This window comes from Rhagoletis pomonella, unplaced genomic scaffold (genome assembly GCF_013731165.1).
Source record: "Rhagoletis pomonella isolate Grant_MI unplaced genomic scaffold, Rhpom_1.0 Rhpom_scaffold_00003, whole genome shotgun sequence".
NCBI classification, from domain to species: domain Eukaryota; kingdom Metazoa; phylum Arthropoda; class Insecta; order Diptera; family Tephritidae; genus Rhagoletis; species Rhagoletis pomonella.
In genome coordinates, this window is record NW_023458557.1 from 49206873 (window position 1) to 49229975 (window position 23103).

Sequence of the window (23103 nt, forward strand, 5' to 3'; positions counted from 1 at the left end):
TGAATTCCTAGATTTTTCTAATATCTTTGTCAGAGTGCACAATTTAAACATGTTAACGATTGAAAACTATTTTCGTTTCAGATACAGAGGAAAGAAATCTCCAGATGCAATACTCGCTGAAATTTGTTGGTGGTATAAAAACACCTTTGAAGAAGTGGAAGACGAGGAAATAGAGGAAGAAGGGGAAGACAAAGATGAAATTCCAGAATATCTGTTGGGCGAAATTATCGACCTTTCTGATAATGATGACGATGACCAAGATATTAGAGAGAGCAGAGATGTTGATCCACAGCCGCCTGCTAAACGGCAACTGGCTAAATCATTAATTTAATTAATTTAATTTTTTTACTTAAAACTTTTCGTAACTAACATTTCAAAACTATATTTTTTTCCATATTTTTATAATTTCTTTTTCAATGTTTCTTCAAAACCAACACTGAAAAAATTGGTACATAAGAAATGAGAAGTAAATTAATATTAAGCTGGAAAACGCGAGTTTTGTATTATGATTGTTTTCTTTTCAAATGAAATTTATTGAAGAAACTGAGAAGCATATTACAGATCAAACAGAAAGCAAAAAAGACTTAGTTTTGTGGAAAATATGTTCAAAAAGCATGAAAAAAAAATTCTAACATGTTGCTTCATAAGCACTACAAAAATTTTCTAAATCAATTTTTTTTTTAATTTTAATTGTTGCACAGGTCTCTAGCAATAATCTGGCTTTAACAGATTGAAAAAATATCAATTAGTCGACGAGTTATAGCCAAATACCATACCATATAAACAATATCCTGAAAATCGGCATTTGACTGCAAAGTTCGAAGGTCGATTAAAAAAAAAATCGAACTAACATAAACAAACGCCGCGATACAGGTCTTCTAATTTAGCCTCTATTTTCACCCCTCACTCTCAGAATCGACCTAACTTTTGCTAACCTGAATTTGTTCCACAGTGTAATGATAAAATTAAATACACCTTCATTGATATAGCACATTTAAGATCATATTTTGGTAATTTATCCAGCTTTTTATAGCGCTTATTTTAAGTTTTCTCTGGCATATTTTTGCCAGCCCTGTTCATCAGTGCGTCCAAAATTTATACTACGCGGCCAAAATCTTTGAACTGTGCTGCCAAAGTTAGTAAAAAAAAAAAGATTGCATTCCCATAAATACCAAATAAAAGTGGCGTTTAAGGCGAGTTTAACGAAAATTGTTCGTATGGTAAACTCCAAAACGGCCCATAAACTCGAGTTTATGGATCAACGTGAACATACTTATAATGCTGATAGATTTTGAGCCTCCATGAAATAAAATCCACCCCAAAGGGCCAGTTTTTCAGTGCGAGTTTAACTCTGTTTGTCGTTTAAACTAAGTTAAACTAACAGGTCTATTCTGAACGTTACCGACGATTTTGTAACCGGAAAATTTTATTACCAAAAAATTGTACCAGTTCTTGTCACCGCGATTCCTGGTACGTTGGTAATGCAGTTAAAATATTCAGCAATTCAGCTATGAAGAATTGTGGAAATTCTGGCATTGCATATTTCACGGGGCAATAATTTGTTACCAGCTTATGAGATGGTAACGAAATTTACCGGTTAAGTACAAGAGTAAACAGAATGCGAAAAGGGTTTAAAAATTGAGAGGAACTTTTTTTACCGGTTACAAAATTTGTATTACCAGCGCAGAATAGACCTGTAAGTGTGTAGTTTTTCAATAAAAATTAAACCTAGTTTAAACCATGATAAACCAACTTTTTGACGGATACTTAGATTTTTGAAGCTTCATTATTTGTTCATGTTGCTGGCAGCGTTACCAAATTGTTAATATTTAAAAATAAATTAGGGAATTTCGAGATGGGAATTTCTTTCACAGTAAATGGGTGTAAATATTTAACTCTTCTTAGAAGAAACCAAACAAGTCTAGTACATGATATACATATGTATTGAAAATATGTACATACAAAGAATGCAATTTTACTTCGAAATACAATGGATAATGGCATATGTGCTTACGTGTACGGTATTTCTCGACCCTACCCCAAAACTAAAAATTACTATGCTTGTATGTAGGTTGCGTTAACATTATTAAATGTTTTTATTTAATAAATTCAACAAACCATGGAGACGTTATTTTTATCATCTTTTTATTTTCTTATTTAATTCTTTCTCTTTTAACTTTAGATTTAGATTTAGATAAATATCCAATTGGAAAAAAAACGTTTTACAATCCTTTCTTCGAGAGTTACATTTGAATTGTACAATAAATTTAAAAAAAAATCGGACTTGTTAACTTATCACCATCAATGTTGAGAACATATATGAGACATCCGGACTCCAAATTTGGTGTCACACTTTCGATTGGCTTCACATAGTTTTTACGGTTTCTATACATGAAATACGTTACACTTGTTCGAGGACTTTTTTCGCTTTTTTCTTTGGAGATATGATCTGTCAAAGTTTGCATTTTTTCGTGATTCTGACTAATCATGTACTCCTTCAAATCGTTATATCTCGATTTCTGCCCATCGTAGAGACTTCATCTTAACGTCGTCTTAAAGCTAGAGAAACGGCTTAATATTTCTATACATAAGATGGTCAAGATTGTCCTAAAGCCAACTTAGCTATTAACAGTTGAACTTATTGAAGTTGATTTGCATAGTGAAGACCAATAAATTAGGGATTTATACCCTGTAGGGAAACCGCGGACTAGTGAATCAAATTTCTAGTTCCGTACTAGGTCTTTATAGCCAAAAAGGAACTAGTCCGATACGAACTAGATACCCACCAGTCCAAAATCGGCGAAAAGTGGTACTTTTAAAAAACTATTTTTTTAAGTTTTTTTTAGTAGAAATCTATATCTAAAGTGACGAATTTAGAAATGGTTCGGAACTATAGAAAAAGGGATGCAGAACGAACTAGATCTTATTTGTCGAATTTAGAACTAGTTCGGAACTATCGAATAAGGGATGCAGCGGGTGGCTTGTTTACTTTACATAGATATGTGTTCGGCGGCTTTTTCGTTCAAATACGCTTCTATTCTGTACTTCGCAGATGCTTTTTCATAGCTTGGTAATACAAAACTAAAATTTGTGTTAACATTTCAACATCTTGGGACAGTCTGGAATCTAAGAAATAGCACCTCTGCAAACTCAGCTACAGCTAAAGGTATGTAAACGTACATTTCTTACAATCATTCAAACACATTTAATTTCAAATTGAAAACATATTTCATCCAAAACAATTTAAAATCGCACACACGGAAGAACCAAAAATATTGAAAAATCATGATACTTTTTTCTTTCGTCTGTCGATTTTAGAACTGGTTCGGAACTATAGAATTTCGGCCTAGTTCGGAACTTACGAAAAAGGGATGCAGCGGGGGGCAATTGACACTTCCTAGGACATCGCCATGTTAAATTCGCCAGTTGCTTGCATGCAAAAGAGATTTATCGCGAACCAGTACTGGGTCTAAATGTACTAGAAGCGCACCAGTTCAGAACTAGAGATTTTCCCCACAGGGTAATTATACCATCGTAATCTTTGTTTGATTCTCTATAAAAAAAACGTGGTTAAACAAATGGGGGTTTTTCAAGAACTATTTTTAAAATAGTTTTCTTTATGACGAGATGGTTTATTTTGTGAGAATCAACAATTTTTTGTAATTTGTTTTCCAAAACTTATGTTGAGATATATTTAGTAAGCTGTTAAACATCGAGTTTTTGCAAGAATTTAAATTTTATTGCAGATTTTGATAGAATATCCAGGTATAATATTTGTACGGCAAGATTTTTCTTTAAGGCGACAAACCCCTAAAAATGGGCGTGGCATTTGTAGGACTAAACTCAGATTTTATTGCGGATTTCGGCAGAATATCGCTTCGTTAACAACATTTGTTCCGCAATTGTTGAACGAAGACAAATTCCTTTGTTGGGCATTTATTCTTACTCGCTTTACGCATAATGGTAGTAAATGACAGAATGAATTACAACAAACACATCCTTTTGACATAATGCAAGCCGAAAACGTTGGTTCAAATCAATCCGCAATCAAGTTGGACGTTTTGCCCACAAACATTGCAATTTTGCGAGCAGTCTCACTGTAAAATCTCATTTTTACAATTTCATAGTTTCGGCTTACATTTATAAAATTCAACGAAAACACGTACCTATTTCGGCTGAGTTATCCATTTTCGGTTATTTAGTGTATAAAATAAACGCAAATTAAATGAGTACAACATGGCCATTAATGTAGCGATAAGTTGAACAACTTGCCAAAAAATCGAAATTTTTTGATCATTTTGAAATGTCACATTTGATAAAAATTTTTTTATAATTTTATAGATATACTCTCAAGGGAAAAATTAATACATATTAGCTTTATCATTTGTTTCCGTGAGTTTACATACTATGCGCGGATGATCATTTTTCGGCTGAATTTTTTTTTTTTCGGGCGAAACTCAGGATAAGGCTGATTTTGTTCTAGTGAGCTACTGGTAATAGTTACAGCTATGAAATTTTTACACATCATAAGAAAGAGCTAATGTTCGTTTTTGCATACGTAACCCGATTTTTGCTTTTTTGGGATTATGATACTTTTTATAGTAAATGCGCGATGCACATATATTTACATATATATGTGTTAAATATAGATATTTATGTGTTTTTATTGAAGACCGATAAGTAAAAATTTTTTTTCACTTATCGTAATTTCCTACTGGGTTGCTCATGCGGAGCAGTTCTCTTGTTCTCACTAACACAGTCACAGTTTAACTTTTGCCACCAACATCACCTTCAACGCCGACACCAACAATGTTATACACCATGATCAGTGTTGCCAGAACGTTTTGGACGAACCGGCTAAATTGGCAAATAAAACCGGCTAAAAACGGCTAAAATGTTTCAAATAAATTTCACATGTTTTATTTAAATAACTCACGAGTAAAAAGACTATTTCTTGGAGAGAAGAAACAAATTCGAGGCGGAAAATATTTTGCCAGCAAGAATTTGCAATTAGAACATATGATTGTGGCACATGGTTGGATTTTTTGTCGACAATAATTTTAATAAGCAAGTTCGTTAAATTTAAAAATTTATAAACTGGAGCGATTTTAAAATGAAAAATGTAAGTTAATACTTGTTTACTTAATTAATTTAGTTAATTCCATTGATTTGAAAGGTACTCGGCAAAAAAAAATTGTATTCTTAATCGGAATGCAATCTCAACCACAGTCCGACCGACAAAGAAATTGAAACGTATGTTGAAGAAAGTCGGACTGACAAGAAATATACCCGTAGACCCTTTTTTTGCCCCTCTGAAAGAATTTTAAAAATACTATACAAATTTCTTTTGTTTGAAATGCCACCGTGGACACTATCTGGCAGAAAAACTTTCAAATTTGCGTTCGTACAGAACGGTCATATGACCAGCAGATGTCTCGTAGGATTCCCAGAGAGTTTTGCTTTACATAGAAATTTGTGCTCTTTTATTTTCATTTTGACTCACTTCAGTGTTGGTTCCTTTAATTAAAGTTGGCATTCGGTTTTTGGAATTTAAATAAGTTCTCAGCAAAAAAGTTTGTTTAAAAAATACATATGTGTACATAGTGCTTGAAAATATCAATTTTTCCCTTACCGTAAACCTTTGGGAGTGGGCAAAAATAATGTTTTGTAATTTAGGCAGAATTGAATATGGGCTATCTGGGAGGACAATATCTACATGTAATATTTATTCTGTTTGTTGGCACTATATCCAAACACAAACGCACCTTAAGTGTCTTAACAGTGAAACAATTTCTTATTTTAGAAGTTTGCGAATAAAACTTCAGACTTAAAATTAAGACATTTACAACAAACATTTTATGAAGAAAATCCCTTCTTCGTTTAAAATAAAAATAAGCGAAATCGGCCTAATTTCATACAACCCTGCCTGACATAAAAATTTTGTCCGCGATAAGGCCATTTCTAACAGATTTTGGGTCGCTTAGTCAAAAATGGAAACATATATACATATTTGAAATTTAAGAAAACAAGGTAAATAGCAAAATCGGCTAAAAACGGCTAACTTTTTCTGCAAAACGGCTAACAAATCGGCTGCCGGCTAGATCGAAATTTCTCAGGCTGTTTGCTATCGCAACCGGCTAAATCTAGCCGGAAAACGGCTAAAATGGCAACACTGAGCATGATTCAATAATACAAGGTTGGATAAATATTGACATTTGTGTCAATCGACTGCCTTGTAAGGTTGCATTTAAGAAGGAAAGAGAAGCGGGTCACAATTTTATCCCCGTTTGTGTAAAGGTAGTAGGAAAAGTAAGTAGTCTGGTAGTGCTGAAATGCGTTTTTGTATACAAATTGAATTAAATATATAAAGAAGATTCCACTGATCTACACAATAGACAATGAATTAATGGCCACATAAATATTAAAAATGAAATAAATGGATATTCACATAAAATTCTTGCCAAAGAAAAATCTTTGAAGTCTTTGAAGAAATATTCCCAAATATTCAAAATAAACCATGGTTTCATTGATATTCCAGTATATATTTAACAAAATTAATAGAATTCAAACAAATCCTTTATTCAAAGGGACTATATGAAGTATTATACAAATGGTAAAGATGCAATTGATTTAATGCATATAAATTAATCTTTTAAAAAGTTTTATATTTGTTGCATTTAAATATTGCATGTTCAATATCTTAAATTGAATTACATTTGGTTTTTTTTTTAATTTAAATTTTTTAGTAATGTTTTTTACTTTTTTCTCCAATCAGTCTTACTAATCATTATGTTGGTTACATTTAAAAGTTAGATCTTCAATATCGCAATTTAATTACATTTGGTTATTTTTTCTAATTTTTCTAATTTTTGTGGAATGTTTTTTACTTTTTTCTACAATCAGTCTTGTTAATCATTATATCGGTTAAACTTTAAAAATATGTCTTCAATACATTACATTTCGTTTTTTAAAAATGTTAATTTTTTGTAATGTTGTGTACTTTTTTCTGCAATCAGTCACAATCAGCACAAGAAAATACCTTTATTAACATTTCCACCTTCGCTTTTATGGAAAGGTATACTTACTTGTAAATATGCAGAGGCTTCACTTGACCAACCCAAAGGCTGCAGTGGTAAAAATACATGCACCAGCAAACGTGGACGGACACCCAAATGATCCTGACCTTCACAAGAGAATATATTTATTAATATTTGTGGATGCGTGGATGCGTGGATGTATACAGGGATACTAGCATGCAAAACTTACTTGCAACGGCTGCACTTGTTGTAAAACAGTACTTTTTGCAAAATAAATATGTAAATTATTGTTGTAATTCAAAATATTTCCATTATTTTTGATTTTTTTGCCATACTTACTCGAATTTGCTCAATAATAAAATGAATTTCTTCGAAACAATCGATGAAAACATCGGCAGTGTTGCCTGTTGAACTTTTTAAACGAGGACAATATTTCTCCTTGTATTTTAGTAGTAGTTGTTATAAATCAAAAAAGAAGGCAACACAGGCTAAGGCAGAATGGGGGAGCGAGACAACTGCCAGGTTATCCAACCTTATATTATTGAATCATGGTTATGCATATCCACATCAATGGTCGTCTGCAATAACGACACAATTCAAAGTTCAAAAAATAAAAACTGTACTACTGTTAAGTGGCTCTTGTCTGTAATCCTCGTCTAATCCAGTTCCAACCTTTTCTAAAGTAAGCAGTAAGGATTGCTAAAGTAAGTACTAAATATTAGACATGGATTCGACATGGATTAGATAGATATATGAGCCACTTAACAGTAGTAAGGGTTTTATTTTTTGAATTTTGAATTGTGTCGTTATTGCACAGGACCATCGATATGTACAAAGTATGTTATTTGTTTGTACAAATGTACTATAAGAGTTTTGCATCAATAAACGTTTTTTAAATAAACCAATTCATTTTTAAAAGTAAAACTTTTGATTTTCTACTCATTTGTTTTTTCCTGTACTGAGGAGTTTATAACGACAAAAATGAGTAGTTTGATTATTAGTGCTGAGGAGTTTATAACGACAACAATGAGTAGTTTGTTTATTAGCACTGAGGACTTGCTAATGACAACAATGAGTACTTTATTCATTAGCACTGATGTGTTTATAAAAACGAAAATAAGCAGTTTGGTAGTTTCTAGAGCAGGGCAGATATATTTTTCATTAATCAAAGTTTTCAATTAGTAAGAAGAGATAAAATATTACACCAACAAGGGGAAAGTGCTCAGTTTTATCCCATCGCCTGAACAAAAATGAGTATTTTAATAAGCACTTTTGTAATTAGTGATAATGATAAAATGAGCACTTACAGTGACGAGCAATACTGTAACATGGAGTAACACTTTTTATTTCAGCCGCCGCTATCTTTCCAAGTTCTAACGACATTCATACTGTTGTTGTATATTCTTATTGGTACATCTTTGCTTCCTCTGTCATAACGATTTGAAGTCAATTCAACAACAATAACAAAACCAGCAGACAAAAATGTAAATTAAGGTATATGTTACAGTTTTGCACTTATATATTTTTAATAACTTTTTGACAATTTTCACGAAAAAAAAATAATTATTATCACAATGTTCAGTACGCTTTTGCTTTTTTTTAGTTCGTGGTTTACTCCATTGGACGGACTTGGAAACTTAGTACGCCGCGCTTTTAGTTGATTTCGCAAATTCTCGACGAGATTCATGTCCTCGGATTGTGGAGGTCATTTCAAAGTAGCAAATTTTTGCTATTGTTCCAATCTTTGCGAATATGTGCAGCGTGTTTTGGTTGATTTTTCAGCAGAAACTCTAATTTTTTCGACTAAATCTTGCGAATTTTGTTGAAATATGAGCAGATACTGTTCCTTACGCATAATGCGTACTAACGGACCAACAATATTTTTGAAATACAACCCCAAACTATTATTGACCGACCACTGTGATTCACAGTTTTCCTTACATGATGCGCTTAGGCTTAATTTGGGTCTTTGATCCAATACCATGCCGGGCCATCCGACTGAAAGCGATTAATTTAGTCTTGTCAGACCAACTAACCTTCAATTAAATCTTAAAAATGTGTTTTTTTATTGCATTCTGTAAGGCCTAACATATCCCAATAGGCAACGGCCTGGTTTTCGTGCTATGCAGCAAAATTCTACCACTCTCGCGCATGTATTTTGATCAAAATTGTTTTTTTTTTTCTTCTATTATGCTGCCTTTGCGCTCAATTTGGCAATTCTTCGCCTCACTGTCTACTGATTTGCATTCAATTTTAATACCTTAAGCGCTTCTGTAGTAGTGGCTGCAGCGCCACTTGCTACTAAGTTCACAAGATATCGGACTGTAATATTTTTTGACAGACTTCCTTTGTCCTTAGTAACAATTTAGGCTATATTTTTTATCAGTCTTAACATTTTCATGTGGCAAAGTCCACAATTTTTATACCCGAGCGCACTTGTGCACAAGGGTATATTAATTTTGTTCACATAACGGTTGTTTGTAACAGCCGAAACGAATCGAGATAGCTATAGACAAATGTATACATAAATGATCAGGATGAAAAAAGAAATCGATTAAGCCATGTCTGTCTGTCCGTCCGTCTGTCCGTCTGTCCGTGTACACGATAACTCGAGCAAAAATTGAGATATCTCAACGAAATTTGGTATGTAGGTTTCCCTTAATCCAAGGTAGGTTGGTATTGAAAATGGGCGAAATCGGACTTTAACCACGCCCACTTCCCATATAACGGTAATTTCCAGAAATACGAAAACTGCGATATTTTAGTAACTACTGAAGATAATTCACTCAAAATTGATATTTACAATAATTTTTAGACGAAAAATAAGAATATTATAAATTTTTGGAAAATGGGCGTAGCCACGCCCACTTATGGTTACATGTGTATATCTCGGTAACCGCTGCACCAATTTCTTCCAAACTTGGCACAGTTGTTGGGCCTTCGCACAACATACCAAATGGCCGAAAATTTTTAAAATCGCTCAATAACACGCCTACTTCCCATATAACGGTAATTTTCAGAAATACGAAAACTGCGATATTTTAGTAACTACTGGAGATTATTCACTCAAAATTGATATTTACAATAATTTTTAGACAAAAAATAAGAATATTATAAATTTTTGGAAAATGGGCGTAGCCACGCCCACTTATGGTTACATGTGTATATCTTGGTAACCGCTGCACCAATTTCTTCCAAACTTGGCACAGTTGGTTGGCCTTGGTACAGCATAAAAAATCGCCGAAACTTTTTAAAATCGGACAATAACCACGCCCACATCCCATATAACTGTAATTTAGAGAAATACAAAATCTTCGATAAATCAGTAAATATTGAAGCTAATTTATTCAAAATTGCTGCTTGCAACAATTCTTTATAAAGAAATACGTTTATGGTAAAATTTTGGAAAATGGGCATGGCACCGCCCACTTATGATCACATATAAGTATATCGGTAACCGTTCTACCAATTTGTACCAAACTCGGTGTGGTTATTGTGCTTGTTTATTTTATTTATGTTTCCTGATTAGCCATATTATTTATTGGTGATCACTTCTTGAAAAAATTACAATACAGAAAAAAGTCATCTGACTTCGAACTAAGTAAAAGATAACTGTAAAATGCAAAACTGAGAGTCAGTGCAAAACTGTAACATTTGCCTTAACTCATGATATAATCGCTCAATTCGTCCGCCATTTGGTTTTTTTGACGTTTGCTAGCATTTTGATTAAACTCTCTCGAAATGATTCAAATGTCAAATAAATTCAAAATAAACAAATGAAATTTTATGATTTGAAAATTTTTTTATTCAAATGTGGGAAAAAATTTAGAGAAGAAAAATTAGTTGCTGCTTTAAAGGCTGCGAAAATTCCGTTGTCCTCTGTATGTATGTACATTCAAATTTTGTTGTTTCGACAGAAATATATTTATTTGGTTTGAGTGAAAATAAAAACAAACAAATGAAATGACAGCGAGAGAAAATTTCAAAAATTCTAGCAAACGTCAAAATTCCTAAATTTGGCTCTCAGCGATTGTACCTTATACATTTTTGTATCATGGGTTAACTTACATTTTTGTCTCCAGGTTTTTTGATTGTTGTTGGATTCACTTCAAATCGTAATGAGAGAGGGAGTAGGGGTGTACCAATAAGAATATACAACAACAGTATGAAAGTCGTTAGAACTTGGAAAGATAGCGGTGGCTGAAATAAAAAGTGTTACACCATGTCACGTATTTGATGCTCAGCTGTAGTGCAGGGCACAAACATATGTACATACACAAACCTATGTACATACGTACAAATATATATACAACCATTCAAACATATGTACATACATGAAAACATTGCTGTCCATAAGTACTAAACAGCTGCACAAGCACTAGATAAAGCTCCCATTTTAAGCACTGTACCTCTTCTTCACTCCCATAACAAAGCAACTACTACACTCATGAAAGGTTTTGTCATACGAATGAATGCCGCACGATAGAAAAAAGAACAATAGAACAAAGCTGAAGTAGAATCAAACTGAAGCAGAAGCAAATTGAAGTAGAACAAATGCGATGCTAAAATTTTTCAAATGGAAGTACGCGCATCACTCAGTGGAAGTAGCGGCGACAGCTAATCAACGAAAATTCATGCGTTTTCTTGCTTTGTATAAGTCCCCTTTCAGACACGTCAAGTCAACCTTTCAAGCAGTGTTGCCGTTTTAGCCCTTTGGTGGCTAAATTTGGCTACCAAATTCTTTTTTTGGCCACAAAAATTTGAAATTGCCCCTAGCCCTTTTTTTAGCCCTTTTCAAAATTTATTCATCATTGACATTAAAATTTTTTATATGATTTTCATAAATTTAACTCTTCGCTCATAAAGCGAACGCCTTTCCTTTAAGGCAAATAAACTGTTCATTTTGTCACTAGCTTAAGTGGTGGAAAAAGTTTGTTTATCGGTTGCTTCTTTTACCTTTAAGTAACGCAGAACGTTTTCTATAATAAATTTCGTTAAAAATAAGCACAGAAATAAAATGAATTTTGCAATGTTAAACGCTTTATTAACTGTAAGATATGGCTTAAAAAATGTACCGAAATGTTGTCATGATTTTGATTTTACAGATGATATCAGGTTAATGAGAAATGAACAAAATTGTAACGACGAAGAATCGCTTAGCGATGATAGTATTGATATAGATATAAATATTTAATGTGTTAAAAAAAAAAATGTTTATAGATTAAATTATTTTACTATGAGTTCATTAAATGAATACTCTTTTAATTGTTTGATACATACAGCGTCGGACAATAATAAAGCACCGACATTTTAATTCTTTGTAAATTATAACATAACATTTTAAAAATTTCTTTTACAAATGGATATTTTTCGAAGCATAGTTTGAAATTATTTAAGTTATTTAGTATTGTCCGACACTGTATATAGATATGATTCTAGTACTTATGTATTCTTTATGTGATCTCATTTTTTTGTTTATGTAAGAAATTAATTTTTAAACTGTACATACATATGTATATGTATTAGGGCTGTGCGATTATTCGATTACTCGAGCAAGTTGGTTAATCAATTATTCGGTTAATCAATTACTGAAGTAATCAAGGTTTTGATTACTCAAAACGATGATTAATCGAGTTACTTGAAATATGATTACTCAAAAAAAATAATTTTGCTCGTTAAAAGAGTTTGCTTTGGAAAATGTTTATTTTCTTTTTTACATTCTGTATATGAAAAAAATTTTTCGTTTTAATTTTTGAAAACAGAAACGTTGTTTTCAAAGTATCAAGGAACTTTAACTACTTTATACATATGTAAAGAGTTGAAATGTTGATTACTCATTTTACTCGAAATGTTGATTAATCATAAAGCAAATTACTCAAATATATTTTTTTTTGGTTAATCAAAAATCTTGATTACTCGAGTAACTGAACTTTTGAGTAATCATAATTTCCAATTAATCGAATGATTGAGTTATTTACTTTATGATTAATTAAAATTTTGAGTATTCAATTAATCGCACAGCCCTAATATGTAAGTCTTTTACGTTTCTGGGCCGTTATCTTATCCATTAACGATTTAACTATACTTTAAAATAGGTAAGTTGGCGGCCCTTAATATGCTTTATGTGTTACACAACAAGTTTTTTTGTTGAATAAAATATTAATTCTTTCCAGAGTTCATTGTTTTTCTATATCATTACTTATAGAAAATGTTTGCGTGTATACTTATATATTTATATGTAGGTAAAAAAATTTAGCTACCATTTTTAGCCACAACGACGATTTTTAGCTCTTTTTTAGCCCTTTTTTAGCCTGAATTTAGCTACCACTCAAAATGTTTCGCGGCAACACTGCTTTCAAGTCTGCTCGTTCGTAGGCGAAGAAGGTGAGAAGAGAGGGGAAGAGTACAGATACCTCCGTACCGTCAATTCGTTTCAAGTTTTCTTGTCTCTTGTGATCTTTTCGTTGCTTCCCATTTAAAGAACCAAAGACTTGAATTCAATTAAAGTTGACGCGTGTGGAAGCAAACAGAAAACACAAAAGAGAATGCGAAAAAAACTGCTTTCAAGACTTGACGTGTCTGAAAAAGGACTAAGTGCATACCCAAATGTATATATGGATGTATCTGTGTCCGTATGGAAAAGTAGCTTAAGTCGAAAGGCCGGCTTTAGTATAATGCGGCATTCCCTTTATTTTTTAAACGACAAGGAATTTTTTGATGAGACTTAAAAAGAATATTGACTTGCTAGCATCGGAACTATTTCTTGCACGTTTATTTGCTAAAAATTGTTTAACGGCTTAGCGCCCGTAAGTCATTCGCAATTCGTATGCTGCGAATGCCGATTTATACTAAAGCCAGCCTTTCGACATAAGCTACTTTTCCATACGAACACAGGTATGTATGTATGTACATACATATGTGACCGCGCACTTCCTATACTAAAGTGTTTTACAAAAACCAAAGTGCAGAAGTGTTATGGCCTGCTTACCTAAATGAGGTGTGATATGTTTCCTTTTTTACCACGCTTTTTCTTTGTCTTGTTTTTGGCTTATGGGCTGTTTTTGCTTAGGCGTAAAAGCACATTTAGCGCATTTAGCTCTAAATGTTACTCTAAACGTACATTTATCCATACAAAATTCGTCACCAAATGCAACTAAATGCAAATCCATTTTTGCATTAAGAGTCTAAATGCTAAAAGCAACCCTGTGATCTTCAAAAATTTCAACGATTCGAACATGGTTTAATGAGAAAAAGTGGCAACATTGCTTTTTCGCGTATACAGTGGCTAGCTGCGTTTCAGTAATCGCCGATCGAGATTTCTTCTATTATTTTACATTATTTGGATAAAGAAAAGTTACCCAAATTCAACATCGATGTGATGCTGATAGAAATCTGGATCAATTTGTGATCAACTCTGTTTGTTTTGTTTCCTAATTAAGTGAGGAAATTTAATTGACAGCACCGACAAATGAATATATACACAAATGTTCGTTATGGTTGAAACAAATCAAGTTTTTGTATTGAATTGTTGGTTTTAAATTTATTGTTTCCTTTTCAGTAGGGTTTTTGCACATTATCTTTTCCCTGAGAATTGATCGTAATAGATACGGATCTGAATAAGCGACTGGAACACGGCTGTTTGTCAAAAGCATACGATTTCGAACTCGCGTAAATGTACATTTGCTAAATGCGGTAGCATGAACGCTCTTCGAAAACATATGTTCGAAAGTGCTAAATGTTGCATTTTAAATGCAGCAAAAACGCTGCATTAGCATCTGCGATTTTGCCTGCTCCTAGATATATGTACATATATTATGTATCTATGTATGTATGTATTTACAAAAAAAAACCACACAGTTTCAAAATATGCATTTTTATTAATTACGGTCTTGACGATGACTGCTAACTGCGTGGCTTGCGCTAACAATTGGTTATAAGTTGCTATACATACATAGTGCACTCGGTTGTCTTGCTATGAATTGCCGCTATTTTACTTCAACCCTTCTTTTTATACCCGAGCGCACTTGTGCACAAGGGTATTATAACTTTGTTCACATAACGGTTGTTTGTAACAGGCAAAACGAATCGAGATAGATATAGACAAATGTATACATAAATGATCAGAATGAAAAGAGAAATCGATTAAGCGGTGACTGTCTGTCCGTCCGTCCGTCCGTCCGTCCGTCTGTGCACACGATAACTCGAGTAAAAATTGAGATATCTTAACGAAACTTGGTACGTGGACCTCTTTTGGGCATAGGACGGATGGTATTGAAAATGGGCGAAATCGGACAATAACCACGCCTACCTCCCATATAACGGTAATTTTCAGAAATACGAAAAGTGCGATATTTTAGTAACTACTGAAGATAATTCACTCAAAATTGATATTTACAATGAGTTTTAGACGAAAAATAAGAATATTAAATAATTTTGGCAAATGGGCGTAGCCACGCCTACTTATGGTTACATGTGTATATCTTGGTAACCGCTACACCAATTTCTTCCACACTTGGCACAGTTGTTGGTCCTGCTACACTATACCAAATGGCCGAAAACTTTTAAAATCGGACAATAACCACGCCCACATCCCATATAACGGTAATTTAGAAAAATACGAAATCCTCGATAAATCAGTAAATATTAAAGCTAATTTATTCAAAATTGATGGTTGCAACAATTTTTTACCAAGAAATACGCTTATGATACAATTCTGGAAAATGGGCGTGGCACCGCCCACTTATGATCACATATATGTATCTCGCTAACCGTTCGAGCAATTTGAACCAAACTCGGTATGGTTATTGTGCTTGCCACATAAAAGCAAAGCGTTGAAAATTATTGAAATCGGACTTAAATTACGACCGCTTTTCATATAACGGTATATTTCAGAAATGCTTGAAACTGCAATATTTCGAAATTTAAGGACGCTAATTTACTCAAAATTTATACACCCCGGCTTATCGTGTAGCGGTAGCTTTCGGAAAGGTAGAAAACATATATTTAATAATTGCGCCGGGTATTTAATGTTCGGCTCCGCCCGAACTTAGACTTTCTTACTTGTTGGTTTTACAATTTGCTTCACCGCAGAACTCAAGCGCTATCGTCGCTGTAGCAACCCAGTAGAAATCGGTTGTATGCATTCATGAAGAATGTTTGCTATATGAGTGAATTAGTGTGAACAATCCATGCATAGTCATGAATTTCAACGAATAAATTCAAATTCTAGCGAACTGCAAGCGAGTGTACGTCGTCGCTGTTTTAAGTACATTTCTTGATAAATTTGAAGTGGAATTTTTGTGATATTTTCAGTCTTGTATAAAAATTTTAGTGAACGGACGTGTTGTGCGATACTATTTTTAGCACAAAAGGGCTTTTACAAGATATGCATTTGCATATGTAAGTGCTACTTTTTTGTATGTCCCCGTATATTAAAATGTATCAGAAAAGTTGCATTTACATATGGGGATACATGTCTTGTAAGAACGCTTTAATACCGTTCCATTAATGCATTTTGTATGAATACAGCAGTAGTAAAAGTGTATGGTTAGAGTACGCATACGCTCTGAGAAACCATGCGTGTTAAATGGAAATGAAGGTTCATTTATACTGGCATGTATACCTGCTGCAAGCTCATGCCACCACCAGCGATGTCGTATGCATAAAATTTCTACTGGGAAATTCTATTTCGAATGGTGAAGTGTGTGTATTGTTGCGCAGCTTGCTATAGAATATTCTGTGTTGCTGTTAACGCTACCTGTAGTACGCCGCTTGGAAGTACTGCATAGTAGTAAAGTGTGCCTTTTAGCAGGTTTCGCGCAGCTCTTTAATAAGTACATACATATGCCCATCAGTACATCAACGAAGCCCGTTTACTTCATCATCATGATTGAATAATACAAGGTTCGATAAACTGACAGTCGTCTCTCTCGCACCGCTCCCTTAGCAATGGCACCGTGTTGCTTCTTTGCAAATTTACTTGGACAAAGTGTTGCTTTGCTGGGAAATAGAAGTATAAGCTTTTGTGCAATATGTTTATTTGTATATGCATATGAAGCACATTTAACTGATGAAAACATAAACTGTTTTTAAATTGGATGTTTACATAAATCTCATAGTAGTTTTATTATAATTTTGAGTCTTTTTGCAGTTTTTCTACGGCTAAATAGCACAAAAATTTCGTAATTCACGTAGATATATTAACATTTCGTTTAAAATGCCAGATTTCCTGCAAACACATTAGAATTTACAAAAGGAATTTCAATACTATTTGCCTACTTCGGGTACTATTCTAGTACCATTTTCGCAGCAATGGATCTCACTCCTCCCCTTTCCCCATCCTTCGTAAATGCAACATTTTGTAAAGGAGTGTCAAACCGCTGCTGTCAATAATTATCTAACCTTATATTATTGAATCATGCTTCATCATAAATATCTCCATACAAACATATGTACGAATGGATGTAGTTACGCGAAGCACGCTTGCATCATTTATACATATATTGCTTGGTAGCGGCAGAGCTGAAATGCGCAATGAGTTCGTTCGTACATACATATATATGTATACATACATACATATGTGCACTCAAACATACATATATACATATGTAGGTACTCGTACCCATCATGCGTCGCTTTATTTATTTTTTCCCCTTCCCTATACTACCTACATCTTCCTTCTCACCCATGTAACGTTTTCAGTTTTAAAAATTTCACTCTCCATTTTTGCGATAACGCCGCCTAAGAAGTTTCACTTCAAAAATTCCTCGAACACGTGTTAGCTTATTTCATGTATAGAACCCACAAAAAAAATGAAGCGAATTGGAGACATGACAAAATTTTTTACGAAATCCGTCTGACTTAAAAAAGAATGGCTCATATACAGATATTTTAGATGGCTTTCCTTGTTCACGCCGCAGGGGGCTCAGGCCATTATTGTCTCACAAAAGGAAGCCGTGGAAATTTTAAAAATTTTATACCGTCCTCCTTGCAGTGGTGTCTGGTATTTTTGCAGCTTCCAAATGCGCAACTCATTTTTGTTTTTATTATTTTAAAAAATAATTTTATGGTCTCACAAAATTGAAAAAAATTTATACCGTCCTCCTTGCAGTGGTATCTGGTATTTTTCAGCTTCCAAATGCGCAACTCATTTTTCTTTTTATAATTTTTTTTTTTATTATTTTATTTTTTCCTTTGTCGACCAAAATCTTTTCAGAAAAAAAAAATTATTATAATTTTCAATCTGGAAGCTTGATTTTGATGAAAATGTCATTATCTCAGCAAAAGTCAAATGGCTAACATGGCCTAAAATGTCATTAAGTGAAACTACCCATGGTAGAAAAAGGAAGGTAGTTTCACTTAATGACGTTAGCAGCCATGTTAGCCATTTGACTTTTGCTGAGATTATTTACATACATTTTCATCAAAATCAAGCTACCAGATTGAAAATTATAATAAAATTTTTTTCTGAAAATAGTTTGATCGACAAAGGAAAAAATAAAATAATAAAAAATAAAATTATAAAAAGAAAAATGAGTTGCGCATTTGGAAGCTGCAAAAATACTAGATACCACTGCAAGGAGGACGGTATACATTTTTTTCAATTTCCAGCGCTTCCTTTTGTGAGACCAAAATGGCTTGAAACTTGCGGTTTGTATGTTCTCAACATTTTGCTACCACGGATATTAGCATTAATTAATTATTAATTACACAGGTCAACAACGTTTTGTTCTAGGAAAGTGTAGGGTCATTTTCGAAGTAAATTTTTGCGTAGAATCCGAATCCGGGGTTTAAATTGCTCTATCACGTCAGGACTTTGAGATATCCTAACCTAAAAGTGCAAAAAAGGCTGTTTTTGCCCATTTTTGAGGTTATGTAGCTACGCAGATTTTGCTCTTCATAAAAAAGTAAACGTGGTATTTTAAAGCATAAGTCTTCCTCTTTTAAATGCCGTTGAGTTTGCTTAAATATCTTTATTTTTCACTGAGATATCGCACTTTTTTATGAAGAGCAAAATCTTCGTAGCTACATAACCTCAAAAATGGGCAAAAACAGCGTTTTTTGCACTTTTAGGTTAGGATATTTCAAAGTCCTGACGTGATAGAGCAATTTAAACCCCGGATTCGGATTCTACGCAAAAAATTACTTCGGAAATGACACTACACTTTTATAGAACATTCCGAACCCATTTTTTTGCAGACCTGTGTTATTGTTATTGCAAATAAACGATGAGTTGCTGAGCCAAAATATCTTTCAAGAAATTAACGACATTCCAATATCCGTAAAGGAGGAGGCGAAAGTAAAAATTGGTTTTCGTCTCTATGATTATTTAGTTTTTAATTTTTTAAATAGCTTACAGAAGAGCATGAAGAAAAAGAATTTCTCGAAAAATAAGTCCACTTAACGATGTCGAGTTTAATGGGCTGGAGAATTTTGCAGGTTACTTTGTGTCGAAAATGGGTCTGGCGCAATTCGGTTTCAGGACGAGTGAAGGGAAAGACAGTAATTCTACTTTCGTTAATTGCATATCTGAAGAAGGTCTTTATAAACCAAGTGCTGATTTTTTTAAGATTTTGGAGCATTTGAACTCGAAATTTATTGAAATTAATGATGGAAAATTAACAATCTCCAAAATAAAAATGTATTGTACAATCCAAATTTTACTATCGAGGAAAGAATTGTAAAACATTTTTGTTTTTAGGAAGGACATTTTTTCGAATACGATATTCAAATCTAAAGTCAAAAGAGAACAAAACTAAATATGAAAATAAGATGAGAAAAATGACATCTTGCTGGGTTTGTTGAATTTACTAAATAAAAGCATTTAATAATATCAACGCAACATACATATATATAGATTAATTTTCAGTTTTGGGGTAGGGGTGAGAAATACCATAAACGTAAGTGCATATGCCATTATCCATTGTATTTCGAAGTAAAATTGCATTCTTTGTATGTACATATTTTCAATACATATGTACATCATGTACTAGACTTGTTTGGTTTCTTCTAAGAAGAGTTAAATATTTACACCCAATTACTGGGAAAGAAATTCCCATCTCGAAATTCCCTAATATATTTGTAAATATTAAAAATATGGTAACGCTGCTAGCAACATGAACAAATTATGAAGCTTCAAAAATCTCAGTATCCGTCAAAAAGTTGATTATTGAAACTACCTTGTTTTTTATCATGAGCCTACCTTCCTTTTTCTACTATGGTTTAAACTAAGTTTAAACGCCCATCTGGCTGGGTTAAACCGAGTTTAAACAATCAGCTGTTAAGTTGTATATTTGTAGTCAGCTGCCAAAATTTAGATGAAAGAGGAGGAATAAAATTGTTTGGTAAATACACGAAAACAGACTCATTTGTATAGCGGCACATACATAAATAAGCGAAATGTTCATCCGTAAGATGAAAATTGGACACAAAAATATTAACAAATGCTACTTGGGTTGGAGTTTGCTTGCATAGGGCAATTTGGTCGGGTAACACATGAAGCACCTAACAAATTCTTTAAATATCCGTCTATAATCTTTCAGAACTTTAAACGTGGTCGTATCAAAAGTGAAAATATATAGCTGAGGTTTTGTATTTGCATAAAGATAAAACAGTGTTGCAAAAAAAAAATAACTAAACTTTAAAGTGAGTTTAACTAAACTTTGTTTAAACTGAGTTTAAACCAGCACTGAAAAACTGGCCCTAGGTGTAATGAAATAGTAAAATATACATAGATTGCGCATACATATTACGATGTTATTAATGGCCTCTTATTAATTTTAATAATGTTTAGAAATTTATCTTTGAGATATTTAGTAGCAGTAAAAACGCAGTCTTCATAAAATTTCTAAAATTCGACTTTCCTTCATGAAATGCTTTGAGATATACATACATACATATTCATGTATACATACATAGACATATTCATACGTGATCAAAAGATAATATTCATTTTACTATTATAGGCAGCGCATGGGAAATATTCGTGGTTGGGGAGGACCGATATCACCATCATATCGACGCATGCAAAAGCTACTGCAGAAACGCATTCTAAAAGCAGAACGTGACCTTGGTATGCGAGTGGCATTGCCTGCTTTCGCCGGACATGTGCCAGTTGCCATGAAAAACTTATTTCCCAACACAACATTTACGGCCGTGGAACGTTGGAATCGTTTTCCCGATAAATATTGTTGCGCTCTCTTTCTCGATCCACACGAGCCGCTTTTTCGCGAAATCGCTACAGAATTTCTCAATCTGACCATTAAAACTTACGGCAGTGACAATATTTACTTCTGTGATCCGTTCAATGAAAATAAACCAAGGCTAGCGAGTTCTGAATATATGAACGCTACTGCCTTCCATATTCACGAGTCAATGCGTTTAGTAGATGAGAGTGCCGTCTGGCTGCTGCAAGGATGGATGTTCGTTAAGAACATCTTCTGGACCGATGAATTGATCAAAGCGTTTCTGTTGGCAGTTCCACGTGGCAAATTGTTAGTATTAGACCTTCAAAGTGAGCAGTTTCCACAATACGAACGCACATATTCGTTTCACGGCCAACCATTTATTTGGTGTATGCTTCACAACTTTGGGGGGACTCTCGGAATGCATGGATCTGTGGATATTGTGAATACGAGAGTTCGTTTAGCTCGAAACATGGCAAATAGCTCCATGATTGGTGTCGGAATCACGCCGGAGGGCATTAATCAAAACTACGCTATGTACTCGCTGGCCTTGGAACGCGGTTGGTTGCAAGAGGACATCGATTTGGATTTGTGGTTTGAAAGTTTTGCTGATGTGCGTTATGGTGTACTCGACCCCCGATTACATAACGTTTGGCAGCTACTTCGCCATTCCGTATATTCTTATAGAGGATTATTGAAAATTCGGGGTAAGTATTCTATAGCCCGAAGGCCGTCGACAAATCTCAATCCATGGATGTGGTATAACACTTCAAGTGTTCATAAAGCACTGGACCAGCTGCTTACGGTGAGAGCGAATGCTAACATTCCTCAATATAATATGCCGTTCTTCTCACATGATCTAGTAGATTTAACACGGCAATTTTTGCAAATAACCTTCGATCACTTGTACGTGAACTTAATGTCCTCTTACAGGAATAAGCAAATTGATAGATTCAATCATGTAGCTGATAAATTGTTGGAAGTCTTGAACGATCACGAAACTATATTGGCCACCAATATGGATTTTTCACTTGGTCGATGGCTAGAAGCTGCTAAAAATTTGGGGCGTAAACCAGTGGAAAAACAGCTTTATGAAATGAACGCACGTAACCAGATCACTGGCTGGGGTCCTAATGGCCAAATTCTTGACTATGCAACTAAACAGTGGTCTGGCGTTGTTAGAGATTATTATCTTCCGCGATGGACTTTATTCTTAGAGATGCTACGGAAAAGCTTGAAACAAAGTGAAAAGTTCAATGAGGATGCTTTCAAACGGGTCGTTAGTCAGGAAATCGAAAATCCATTCAGTATCAGCTTTAAAGAATATCCTTCGCAGCCGGTTGGCGATACTTTTACTGTCGCGCAGCAAATTTTCCGCAAGTGGACTATATATATCAACGACTTAACTTTCCTCACTCATTGTAGTAATCCCGTAAGGATTATTTAGTCAAATAATTTTGTACGAATAGAAAATAAAACGACGATGCTAACCAATGTGTTCTCAAAAAAATACGATATAGTTAGATACTAACCCTTCCGTCCTGAATATAACCTTATAAATAAATAATTTCGACATACATACATCCTAGTGCTCACTATGTCAAATTCAATGACATCTGTCGCCAAATAAGTGAAAAAAAATTGTTATATGGAACTAAAAAACGGGTTATCGACTGATTTATATCATAATAGGTCTTCAGCCTTTTTTGGCTCCTAATATAAGTGGTTGGTGGTTGGAAAAAGAGATAAAGTTGTGTCAAAATATTTACTCAGCATATGACATAGTGAAAACCAGCCTTAATGTGGAAGATAATTTTAACCAAACTAATTCAAAATGTTAGTATGCATTTGCAATGATTAAATCCCAAGTGGATTTTTTCCAT

At 33.7% G+C, this 23103-nt stretch overlaps 1 protein-coding gene across 1 annotated transcript in view; it reads left to right on the plus strand.

Moving 5' to 3' along the window:
* LOC118735271 (alpha-N-acetylglucosaminidase) overlaps positions 1–22710 on the plus strand; it is a gene marked incomplete in the record, with an annotated part of 182890 nt that extends 160180 nt beyond the window's left edge. The window contains 1 exon segment of the mRNA XM_036464926.1: positions 21002–22710. Within this exon segment, the coding sequence (XP_036320819.1) occupies positions 21002–22667 (1666 nt within the window).
* Positions 22711–23103: the final 393 nt, after the last annotated feature.